Source organism: Bidens hawaiensis, unplaced genomic scaffold, assembly GCF_021521415.1.
Source record: "Bidens hawaiensis isolate Kalapana, Puna unplaced genomic scaffold, B.hawaiensis_p1.1 tig00030761_1, whole genome shotgun sequence".
NCBI lineage: Eukaryota > Viridiplantae > Streptophyta > Magnoliopsida > Asterales > Asteraceae > Bidens > Bidens hawaiensis.
Genome location: NW_027495130.1, coordinates 5,602 through 18,693, shown reverse-complemented (window position 1 = coordinate 18,693; position 13,092 = coordinate 5,602). Strand labels below are relative to the sequence as shown.

General features: G+C 33.9%; 2 protein-coding genes across 2 annotated transcripts; one reads left to right on the top strand and one right to left on the bottom strand.

Annotated features, from left to right (window-relative positions):
* The first annotated feature begins 829 nt into the window (after nucleotides 1-829).
* LOC143580891 (protein TRIGALACTOSYLDIACYLGLYCEROL 2, chloroplastic-like) lies at nucleotides 830-5,002 on the top strand. The gene is made up of 6 exons (XM_077063805.1): nucleotides 830-1,273; nucleotides 2,808-3,060; nucleotides 3,247-3,572; nucleotides 3,864-3,979; nucleotides 4,056-4,146; nucleotides 4,799-5,002. Exons 1-6 carry the CDS (start codon nucleotides 830-832, stop codon nucleotides 5,000-5,002), a joined length of 1,434 nt encoding a protein of 477 aa, XP_076919920.1.
* A 293-nt stretch (nucleotides 5,003-5,295) lies between these two features.
* Nucleotides 5,296-9,131, bottom strand: LOC143580894 (uncharacterized). The gene is made up of 8 exons (XM_077063807.1): nucleotides 8,940-9,131; nucleotides 8,095-8,183; nucleotides 7,849-7,987; nucleotides 7,681-7,755; nucleotides 7,467-7,588; nucleotides 5,754-5,829; nucleotides 5,602-5,661; nucleotides 5,296-5,441 (listed from the first exon to the last, which is right to left on the bottom strand). Exons 1-8 carry the CDS (start codon nucleotides 9,075-9,077, stop codon nucleotides 5,313-5,315), a joined length of 828 nt encoding a protein of 275 aa, XP_076919922.1. The 5' UTR covers nucleotides 9,078-9,131; the 3' UTR covers nucleotides 5,296-5,312.
* Between the last annotated feature and the right edge of the window lie 3,961 nt (nucleotides 9,132-13,092).

Sequence of the window (13,092 nt, the reverse complement as noted above, 5' to 3'; positions counted from 1 at the left end):
CACCCAGCTCAGCTAATTTTCTATATTATGTTTATATTTTGCCCAGTTTACTTGTACTAAGGTTCAAATTCATGGATCTTTAATCCTTTATCATCATCATTCATACCCGATTGCACCCATTACTATCACGGCTTCAAGATCTATCCCGTTTTAGGCATAAAGCTTAGACCTTTATAGAGTTAAAACGTTATAGGCTAGATCTAGGGCTCATATTTGAGCCATACATAACCATAGGTCTATGGAGTTCATTTTAATCATCAAGTTTGCATTTTTATGAAGTATCTAGACCCAATCTATTCTAGGGTCAAGTTTCATAGCAAACCGTTCATAAAAACGTAATCTTTAAGGTTAAGAACATACCTTTATACGGCTAATAGGCCACGGCTTGACTTGTTTATCAACCCTTATCTTGTATCTAGCTTGTGTAATCAATATCTATTGGTATTCGGCTTGGATTTGTTCTTGGATCTCTCTCTTTCTCTCTCGGCCGTAAATAGGAAGGGTTTGTGTGTGTTTTGAGTGTGTAGGGAGAATAAGATGGATATTATTGATGGAAATGGAAAGATTTAGGGTTTAAGGGGTATTTATACTCCCTTAAGCCCATGGACCTAAGGCCCATCTTTCCCTTTTTACCTTTTAACTATTTATCTATTTACTCAAGTAACTTTCTATTATAAGAAATAATATGTAAAATATTATTATTTGAAAATTCGGGATGTTACAAAAGGCAAAGATGGATTCTGCTTAACAAAAATCCTTCAAAAATTATGCTCTATGAGGCCATTGAGTTCAGGTGCCACAACCGCTCAAGTAGCGGGCCAACGTGGACATGAGTAGGTGTTGTGACTATCATGAGGCGCATGGCCATACTACCGATTGGTGCTCCAAACTCAAGGACGCTATCGAAGAGTACGTGAAGAATGGAAAGTTGGAACACCTAGTCAAGACCATCCCCGGTGGCGGAAATAGGAATGCCGGATATGATAGCGGGAGATTAGGAAAGAAATTCAAGGATCTCCATGTCAACATGACCCAGGGCGTGCTAAGGGGAGGAAGCGGCCAGAGGCAAAACACACGGCATGGAAGGAACAACAAGTCATCTTCCCACGAGTTAAAGGCGAAGCCAACAAGAAAAGCCCCACTAATTATTACCGCGTTCTTTGGCCAATTCCGAACCTCCCACTCCTTCATCGACGCAGGAGAAACTTCATACATTATGTATAGGCAATGTTTTGACCTGCTAGATGATGAAGACAAGCGTCAGATCAAACCGGTGAACATACTTATTACGGGATCCAACCAAAGTGTTGAACATCTGTTGAGTCAACTTACTTTCCCAGTCACACTCAATGACGGGAAACATTCAAGAACGGAGGATGTGAATTTTTCACGTCATGGAGGGTCCGCACCCCAATTATGATGTTATCATAGGACGAGAGGCAACCGGAGGTTTTAATGACAACCTGTCTATGACGCATGGAATTCTGGGGGGTACCGACTCCCACTGGAATAGCAATGTTTGTTCTTGCATTTGAAATTGCTACTTTCTATTTGGGAATTTTGTTTTTGAACCACCCTGTTTAGCAAATTCATATATTTGTAAACAAGAGCTCGACTGTTGATCTATATTTCGAGTTCAGTTCATTAATTTTGTGGCTTAGATAAACGAGTAATGGACACTAGGAAGTAGCCTACGGATATAACGGTAAAGTTGTAACTTTTAATTCTTTTCCTCCTAAGTAGGGATCACATAAAATGTAGACTTTCCTTTCCTTTCATTAAACTAGGAACATGAAACAAAATCACATATGTTCTTTTTTTTTCCTTTTCTTTTCCCTCTTTAAATAAAACTATGGAAGAGAGTGTTAAAGTTAAATATATCACAGCTATAAAAATGACTCTTGGGGTATTGTTTGGTTGAAAGTAATAGAATGAATGAGGAATATAATAGGAGAATGAATGGAATGAACACATGATTGAAATGAACCATTACCATTCCTTTGTATTGTTTGGTTAGCCTATGGAAATGAAATTAATTATTACGTTATGTTGTTCGGTATTAAAAAAATTATAGGAATGAAATAGAAATAATGAAAACACTTGTATCTCAAATAATTTTTTTTTACCAAAATAAAAAAAAAAACTACAATGGTGACGGTGGTGGTCAAGTGGTGGTGGTGGCTATGGTAGTGGTGGTTGTTAGGTGATGGTGGTGTTAAGAAAGTAGGCTGAAGAAAGAATGTAATGAAAAAGAAAACAAGAGGGTGTAAATGAATGGTTTTGATGATACTATATGTAATGGATGAGTCCATTCAATTAAGCAACCAAATAGCAGTTATTCCGTTGCCACGTAATAAATTAATCTATTCCCTATGTCATTTCTTAGACGCTATTTAATAATATCAAATAAATCAAATTGTTTGCAAGGTTACTCTTGGTTACATTTAGCCTAACCTTAGGCGAAGAGTACAGTTGTTAGTAATAATAATGGCATGATAGCGATGCACTCCTGCATCCAAAAGCACAAAATTTTCAATTTGTTTTGTTTCATCACTAGCCATTATTTCTTCCTGTGATTGATTGATTGATTGATTGATTGATGATGATGATGATGATGATGATGATGATGAATTCAGTCCCAATTCACAACCCTAAATTATTCTCCCCCAAATCCCAAACCCTAAACACGTTCCCTTCAACAAAAAAAAAAGACTCCCAATCAAAGCCTCTCAAGACACCCAGCAACCCTCTTCCAGATCCAGACACCCATTTGCAGTTGTTCTTGATGTGCCCCGAAACCTGCTCAGCGATTTCGGCTTCGGTCGCAGGAGCATTTGGGAAGGCGGGGTGGGGGCTTGTTTCTGGTTTCCGCCCTGAGTTTGCTCTGGTTGAGAGCATTTCAGCTCAAGTCTAGGTTCCGTAAGTATGTTGCGCTTTTCGATTTTCCGCAGGCGTGTGGGATTCAACCGGGCACGCAAGTTCGGATCAGAGGGGTTACTGTTGGTAATGTTATTCGAGTTAATCCTTCCTTGAAAAGTATTGAAGCTGTTGTTGAGGTTGGTTAGTTTTTTCTTTCTTTCTTTTTTTCTGTGTTGACTTGAGCCTAATAAAAGGTTAGCATTAGATATTAGCGAATGTGAACCAGCATAGTTGAAAAAAATGTAAACTTGCGTACCTAAGTGAAATAAATACACGCAGTTTTTCTTTCTTGTTTTTGATTGTTGAGTGTATATACAATGTAGGTAGCGGATGATAAGACAATAATACCCAGAAATGCATTGGTTGAGGTGAATCAATCGGGTCTTCTAATGGAGACTATGATTGATATTACTCCTCAAGATCCGATTCCAACGCCTTCGTTTGGTCCATTGGATCCGGACTGTGTTAAAGAAGGTGTGATTGTGTGTGATCGACACAAGTTAAGAGGATATCAAGGTGTAAGTTTGGATGCGTTAATTGGGATCTTTACCCGTCTTGGACGAGAAGTGGAACAGATCGGTGTGGCTAATACTTATGCGTTGGCGGAACGAGCTGCAGCTGTTATTGAAGAAGCCAGACCCTTGCTATTAAAGGTGCGATATGTCTGTTTCACATCTATCTGGTAAATTTTGCTTATGCTTGTTTTAGAGATAAATTTAAGAGAGCACGGTACTTGTTCGGTCTAATTTGATCTGCATCCACGGTTGCACTAGCGAGCCAGTAAATTTATGAGGTGTTGAAGATTAAAATTACAATGGACTTTTTAATTATAGACTAGAATATATCGTTTGTAAATTTTGCACTTGCCAAAAACCAAAAATATGGTAAATTTTGCTTATTTAAAACAAAAATATAGTATTATTAATGCACCAAGTTTGTCTCAGATCCAGGCGATGGCCGAGGATGTTCAACCTATGCTGTCAGAGGTTCGAGATAGTGGTTTGTTGCAGGAAGTTGAAAGTTTGACCAAAAGTCTCGCTCAAGCAACTGAGGATTTGAGGTATTTGTATTTTCTGGTATTGTTGTGCTGTTTTAGTATACTGTTGAATTTACATATTGTGTTTTGGTTTTGACAGAAAGACGCATGCATGTATTATGACTCCAGAGAACACTGAATTGATTCAGAAATCTATATATACACTTGTATTTACTTTGAAGAACATTGAGGTTTGTGACCTAACACTTGTATTTACTGATGGGTCGGTTGGTTACAGATTGAAACTGGTCGTTTTGGTATGGGTCGGATTGATCCACAAATTGGGGTTGTTCATGGTTTGACCAGTGGGTTGATTGGGTCCGTCAGACCAGCCAAAACTGTTCGTTTTGGTGGTTTGAACCAGTTTTTTATTTTACTTGCAGCGTTAGTTTGGACTAAATTTTTTAAGCAAATATTATACTTATGCATAACTAGCATTCCAAATTGAGAGAAAATATTAATAAAGTTAAATAGTTGGTTCCAAGTTCCAAACCGCTAAGCCCAGTTTTTCAAACCGTAAACCGTGACCCACCTGTACAAAATTCAAATGTACACATTTGTTTTGATTCGGTCGGTTTCAACGGTTTGTGAAGACCCTTACTGCAAACATATTTTGTTCATTGTCAAATTTCATATGAAATGACTATTATGTTAATGATAATTACGCAAAAAAAAATAATAATAATTACGATAAGATGAATAAGCTGATTAGGAGGTTGGTTGCCTCTAAGACAGACTTTGGATGGCTTTCAACTTTTTTATGACCGAATTGTTTGATTTGACGTGTTCAAGATAAAAACGCAACCTGATATATATATCTTGATGAACATTTGTGACTTTCAGAGTTTAAGCTCCGATATTCTTGGATTCACGGGCGATGAAGCTACCCGGAAAAACTTGAAGTTGGTCATCAAGTCACTCAGTAGTGAAAATGTGACCTTGGATTTCTTAATAGTGAAAATGTTTATAGATCCTGTTATGATTCTTTTTCTTAGTCAACGATTACTATGTTTCGTTATTAGAGTCTTCGATTTTCAAATCTTGTAGAACGTTCAAGTGAAATGAATATTGAAACGTTGTATTAGCTGCTTTTTAGCATTGTATGAACGACTCGTATTTCATAGTTAAAACCATGGTTATGAACCCAAAATGTATACATATATGTTAAACGAAAATGGAAGTATACTGTAACAGATGAGAAAACTCATAATGCAATCAAGACCTATATTATACACAGGCGTCTTTGCAGTTTGTGTTCCTGAAGACCCGAATGATTAACTACCTGACAAATAAGATGATTTACAACAACTCAAGTTTCCTCTTTCAACTCAAAGATCGACAACATAAAAGAATGAATTTACGGCCTCTTTGCCAACGTCTTCATCATACCCTTAACAATCTTTCCTAACCACATTAAGTTCATGGCACCAAGCACCGACGGAACCATAAAAACCAAAAGTACCCCAATTTCATGCATCTCGATCACCTGCACCTCATTTTCGGGAACATGTTCAGAATCCATTTGATAATTTAATAAAACAGCCATTTTCTAACCGTTAACCGACCTGATCCACCCGCTTTGCCAGGCTTAAGTACAGCATAGTCGGAAGGGTGTGAAAAAAGATGCAAGTGCAACACAAAATTACCTGATTGTAGTGCAGATAGACATGGTAAAACATATAAACAAACAGCAAAATTCTGGCCACCTGCATATTAAACAGATAAATACATGAAACTACTGTATATAACAAATGGCACGATTACCGATTATACGAAAAAAATAATTAACTATACTCACCATCCAGGCAAAGAATATCACCACACCATTTATTAGATACGCATTAGACTTTTTTAAACCAGCAGTATCTAAATACCTAATCCATTCACAAAATCGATTAAATTTCACAAGTATTAATACAAATAAAAAAATGTGTGTATGTGTGTGTATAGGGGGAGGATCAAGAGAGAACTCCTCCTTAGAGAGAGAACTAAAGAACTAACAAAAGAAATATTTTTAATTTAATTAAAAAAATTAGTTCTCTCTCGAAGGAGGAGTTCTCTCTTGATCCTCTCCATATATATATATATATATATATATATAGGATTAGGATCATGTGAGAACTATTTTGAAATTGAGAACTTTGAGAACCATTTTAGACCACAAAAAACACTCCTTTTAACAAAAATTAAAAAAATATATAAAACAAAAAAAACTCGAAAATAAAAAAAGTAAAAAAACCAAAAAAATTTATTTTTCATCCCGGTTTTATAAAAAAAATTGAAAAAAATATATCGGTTAAACAAAATTATACATATTCGTATAATACTTATTTTTTAAATTTTATACATGTTTTTTATACACATATGTACAATTTAAGGTAGATGATAATGTACATATGTGTACATTGCGTAACTAGAGATTAAATGAAATTATACACATGTGTATAATACAAAGTTTTTTTTTATGAAACCGGAATGAAATATAAGAATTTTGGTTTTTTTACTTTTTAAAAATTTTTGTTATTTTTTGTTTTATGATTTTTTTAAATATTTTTTAGAGGTTTTTTAGTGGTCCAAAATGGTTTTCAAAGTTCTCAATTTTCAAATGGTTCTCTTAGGATCCTTACCCTATATATATATATATATATAGGGTGGGGTTATAATAAGAAGTGGAGTGTGTGTAAGAAGTGTCAGAGGTAATCTGGTGCATTAGGTATATTGGTCTGACGGTGGATATGGAAAGTGTGTTTATTGTGCGGTGTGTTTTATTATATCTAATGGTGAAAATACACTTCCTACACTTCGGAAAAATATACTTCTGATAGTACACAAAAATTACTACTACACCCTTTTTGGTATTAAAGTTAATTAAAATGGTGAAAATAAATTACAAGAATGTCATTTTGAGTAATGACCATTGATCAAACAAAATCAATGGATGAGATTCACTTCTCGCACTTCTCACTGTAATATTACTTCTCGCATGAACCATCCCCTATATATATATATATATTTACATATATATATATATATATATATATATATATATATATATGTAGCGCATTTTATTGTACAAAGGCGCTTAACGTACAAAGTGTAGGCAGCATACAAAGGTGTTCATGCATAATTATGACGCGGAGGTTCCGCGTTTTAATTACGAATGACGTAAAATAACTATGCAACATATATAACTAAGTACACACGATACCTATCCAACATGTAATATTAGGGTTGTGTGTGTGTGTGTGTGTGTGTGTGTGTGTGTGTGTGAGAGAGAGAGAGAGAGAGAGTGTGTGTGTGTGTGTGTGTGTATAGCAACACAGTTTTTCAGAACTAGTTTTAAGCTGACAACTGCGAGAACCGCATTAAGTACTTGTACCTAGTGCATTGATAATTTAATGTGACGGTGTTATATGTATATCACACTTGAAGCAAAAAGTACAACTGTACTATGCGGTTCTCGAAATTCTCAACATTTTACTCTTATTTGAACATATTTACACACGCATACCATCTCAAGTTGATCTCGGGTGTTGTCAACTCAGATATAAGAACCATGAATGTGTACAGTTGTCCTTTCCCTGTAAACATGGCATATGATACCGCAATTGCTGAAAGCGTGTGGTGAACAACCTGAAATCCGAGAGTACAAATAATTTCCATAAAAAGCCTCGAAAAGAATATATATATTTTTATAGAATTTTTCTCCTTGATGATGAACTCACATATTCTAATCCGCCTAAAGCGGGATATAGCCAAAAGATCATTGCAAGGTCCGACAAAAAGTAACCGACAGAAACCTGTATAAAAATTATACTGAAAACATTAGGAGAGACCGATTGCCGGATCTTGTTCCTAAAAAATTATTAACTCATTATATTATTAATACTTACCCCTAATGCAAATGTAGAGAGTGGTGAGCTTCTGAAAGTAATGGGACCCACAGTGTACCGATCAGAATAAAGATCTGACCAGAACACAAAGTACAAAGACATTGCTGTAATGAAAATGGCATGAACAGAAGACATACCCCTGAATGAAAAAACGATACGAAGAGGCGTAAAGACATAACAAAATGTTAAGGAAATAATAGACAGTGAAACCTTATGAGAAAATAAAGAGAACAAAATTGCATTTACCGATTGTTCCACTCAATCCGCTGAATTTTTGTAAGGCCCGCATACGTTCTGAAGTAAAAAGTGCTTATCAATTGTGTAAGATCATAAACCTGAAGAAAATCATATTATTATCATTATTATTTTGTGGTTATTCTAATTTTTTTCTAAATGTAACAGGCTAAAGTTCAAAAATCTGAATAATTATGATTAAAATACAATAATGTAACAATAATAATCAAAATCTTTAGGTGTATACGTTATAGTATAATTAATGTGTTAATTGTGATCAAAATGACAATATTACTACAATGATAACCTAAATCTTTGAATAAAATCATTTAAGAGGATGAACACATTGAATATATACTGCTATTCTGACACGGCCCGAACCCGACACAAAAAAGTATATGACACGACCCGTTTTCTTAGACAGGTCAACTTACCCATACACGACATGTTTAAAAAACGGGTCAGCAAGAAGACAACCCCTTAAAAAGTGGGTTGACATGTTTAAGAATTTTAGAGAAGTTAACATTTTGATTATAGAGATAAGAAGTGCTAAAGTTAAATACTTAGATTTTTTATTTTTCATATATCTAGCCTAATATCATTTTAAGCTACTTTAATCTTCTCTTCACCTCCAACAAATTTATTTTATTAATTCAAACTGTGTATTCCCTGATTATTTCCATCGGTTTGTTGTTATCTTGAGCTAAACATGTAAAACCAAGTTTGTTAATTGGGAATGAGAGATCTAAAACATTTCATATGAATAAGAGTTACCAAGCCAGTGGGTATTGGTAAAACCCGAAACGAATAAATGTAAGTAGTAATATATTCAGATGCATAAGAAAAGGAACACGGACCATTTTGGAAGCGAATACGCCACCGAGAACAGAAGTGTATGGCATAAAAGCCTCAGCTAAAAGGTAGGTTTTAACAAGCACTTGAGCCTGGTTCTGGTAGGACTTGAAAGCCAGTGATGTCTTCTTGGAAACCACCATGTTGATAGATTATTTAGATCTTGATTTGATTTGATTAGATTATTGTGTGAATAATAATAAATTAGATCTTGTTGTATCCATAATATAATCCTGCAGGTTTAGATGCAAATGATGTATTTGAATTAGCCAAAGATTAGATCAACGTCAAATGGCAAGACATAGTAATTAAATACAAATACAAATAATAATCATGTCATAACATAACAAACATATAGGAAATAAAGTCAAGATCCACATACAAGAATCCAGTGAGGCAGTGATACAGTTAGGGCAAAACACATACAATCGGAAGTAGACAGAATGTAATACCTTATTATTAAATCCGGTGATGAGTGATTGCAATAATCAATCAATTTCAAGGGGTGAAATTAATTAATTAGTAATCAGGGCAGCACTTAACTTAATTTAATTTAATTAAACGATGATAGTTCAACGGAGTATTTGGCATCAAAGACAAGAAAAGAGAAGAATCAAGACTCTGGTGAAGAAAGGAAGATAATAGACACAGCAAGCCAGCCAGTGGAATATAAATATAAAATCAAGGGAAAATAACTGTTTACGAATAGCATAACAAATCCTCAAGATAGAACGACTTGTGATAGAATAGTTTACGATTACACACGAGTAGGTCAACTAGTCGTTACGAGTAGATTTTGGACAATGACTAGTTTACATTCACCGTACAAGTATTTTATTAGTAACTAACTCGTCTCCATAAGTTTACCTGATAAACATTACGCAAACGAGTAGTTTATATGTGGTTAACTCGTCGTAACTAATATCATGCTATAAACTAGTCGCAACTATATATTAATTTGTATATTACTCGTTTAGTTTACCATAATTCCTATCAGTTAACTTTCCAACCAAACCATTACCGTTGGAAAAAAAACAGAAGTAGAAAATGTCTAGGTTGTCAAATGAATTGCCGGAATAACTTCGCCACCTCTAGGTTGTCAAATGAATTGCCGGAATAACTTCGCCACCGACGCAAATTTATTCTTGTGGTTCTGTTACAACGATTCACTACGTTGTTGACGAAGTGATTTCGGTAATTCATTTGACAACCTAGACATTTTCTACTTCTGTTTTTTTCCCAACGGTAATGGTTTGATTGGAAAGTTAACTAGTAAGGGATTATGGTAAACTAAATGAGTAATATACAAATTAATATATAGTTGCGACTAGTTTATACTTTATAGCATGATATTAGTCACGACGAGTTAACCACATATAAACTACTCGTGTGGGTAATGTAAATCAGGTAAACTTATCAGGACGAGTTAATTACTAATAAAATACTCGTATCGGGAATGTAAACAAGGTAAACTAGTCACGCTGCATATAAACTGCTCGTATACATAATGTTTACCAGGTAAACTTATCGAGACGAGTTAATTACTAATAAAATACTCGTATGGTGAATGTAAACGATTCGTTGACCAAGATCTACTCGTAACGACTAGTTGACCTATCAAACTAACCATTCCGGTTAGTATTTTGTAAAACTAACCGGTTTGATGTATTTGTTAAACAAACGCATCGTCGTGGTTAGTTTGATAAACTACACGTGACTTGCAAAGTTTTAAAATCTATTCGATGCGACTAAAGGATTTCTTATTTACTCGTGGGCGTTGATTACGAGGCTTTAAACTTATTTAATCGTTACGAGTAGATGATTAGTGAAACTAGTCGTTACGTTTAGTTTATGGACACATGACAAGTTTTAATTGGTTATACAAACTACTCGTTTGTAATCATAAACTATAAGTCACGGCTAGTTTATAATACATATTTAGGGAAATTGTTGAGAATGACACCTATAACTCGAAAAACGTATTCATAAACACTTATTTTGGGAATTTTCCCTAACATAAATATGTTTTCATTGTAAGGTACAAGTTGGTTAAGCATATAGCAAAAAAAATCATATAACTTCTTTCTTTTGGCTTTTTAGGCCACTTTTGCTGGTACCAGTACGGGTGTTAAAATTCGAATATCCAGAGTTTCGGATGTCCGAAATGTCACATCCCAACCTACAGCGGAAATGCCAGGGGCGTGAGCTGATTGCTCACAGCCCTCCAGATACTATCATGCAATATTGGACATTTTAATATCTATTAAGTTTATTCAATTAAAACCAAATATTCAAAATCAAATAGTTCACCAAACAAACATATAGCAAAATATAAAAGTCTTGTTTATTTCTCTATCTTGAATTCCTAAGTTCTCTCTCAAATCTTGACTTAACTTCATATCATACGATGACCTGCATATGCATTAAAAATAAAGTAGATTTGTCAACACAGGTTGAGTGAGTAACACACCAGTTTTGGTGTATATATATAATAGATAAATAAATACGCAACAAAGTCAAATGAGCTAAGCAATTCAACCAATGAGTAAATAAATGAGTTGTCGATAAGCACGATGCCAGATAAACTGGACGATGGCTATTACGACTGTCGTATGATCATACTACTCCGAGATTATGCTGGACCTCTCTGAATGCTGTTCACATAAAGCAAATAAGCACATAAAAAGAAAGGTACAATTTGTTAAACACAAGTGAAAATAGTTGTAGTTTGTGTATTAAATAGTAGGGATATAAATAAAACACATATGTCCCTAAAACGTTGAAAATAAGTAAAATAAAGGAATGTGGTACTCGCCTCAATAGACGAGTAAAGGTGAAAATGGAATATTAAGAATGATGATTCACGGAAATCACGCGTTGACGATAAAGCCTATAAAGGAATATAGAATGTGCATACGCTAAGTTAAATGAACTAGATCGAATATAAGAGTTTGATAATTATAATATTTATTAAGTTATATTTTATTATTAGTTTATAAATCCTTTTAAAAGTATCATATTTTATTCTATAAAAATATTATATAAGTAAAATACATCTTCTAAAAATATTATTAGTTTGTTAAAACATTTAATAAGTTTGCCCCTTTATATATATATATATATATATATATATATATATATATGATGTGTATGTGCCAGTGAGGTGGTAAAATATTATAACTAGTTGGAGGATGGGAGATTTTAGCTTTGCACAATATCGTGTTTTAAATTTATAAAAGTGATTTCTACTAAAACTAAACACACACAAAATAGGCAAGTGTACCTATCGTATATGTAGAATAGTATTGGTAAGAACCAAGTATCGATCCGTGGACACAAATGTTTCTAATAGTGAATCTTTGTTTTAGTTCAATCGGAGATTTTAATCATTTTGGGGTTGATTTTCAAACTTTTTATAAAATATAAATACTTATATATAATATATAGGTGATAAGAAGAGAAGTTCTAAACGAGTAGTTCAATTATATGAAAGTTACCATCTAAGATCAAGAATTCATTCCATCCAAGTTACCATCTAAACGAGTAGTTCAATTATATAAAGTAAACATGCGATAAACTTGTCGTAATAATATATGATAGAATAGTCCCTCATTTCTAAGTGAGCATACCCTATGACATAAAATAAAGTAGCATGCGCATTTTAAAGTCAACCCTTTCCTAATGTCATGCTACCACGAGAATGTTAATTTGAGTTGGCAAGTAGTTTAGTAAAGTTGAATGATTAGGATTGACTTCAATTTTTCAAATACCAATTCTAACAACTTTGGGTGGTTACTATAGTCACACAACCTCCCCTTGGTTGATTTGAGTATGTTATAATTACACATTCCTTTAACATATGATTTCTTTAACTAGCATGATAAACTAAGCAATCGTGTTAACGATGTTATTTCAGAATTATCAAAACTAGAGAAATAGATCATAGCTTATATCTCATCATTTCTAAGTACAATATAAGCTCCATGTTTCGATAAATTATCAAAGTATTTCTTTCTTTCAAGAACAAGAATCGATCATGAATTATTGTCAATATGATTGTCAATCACCAACTTTGAATTGTTGAATTAAGATAGTGAAACATTTCTCATCAAAAGATAATTACAAAATAACCATGTACTTTACTAAACTAAATCACAT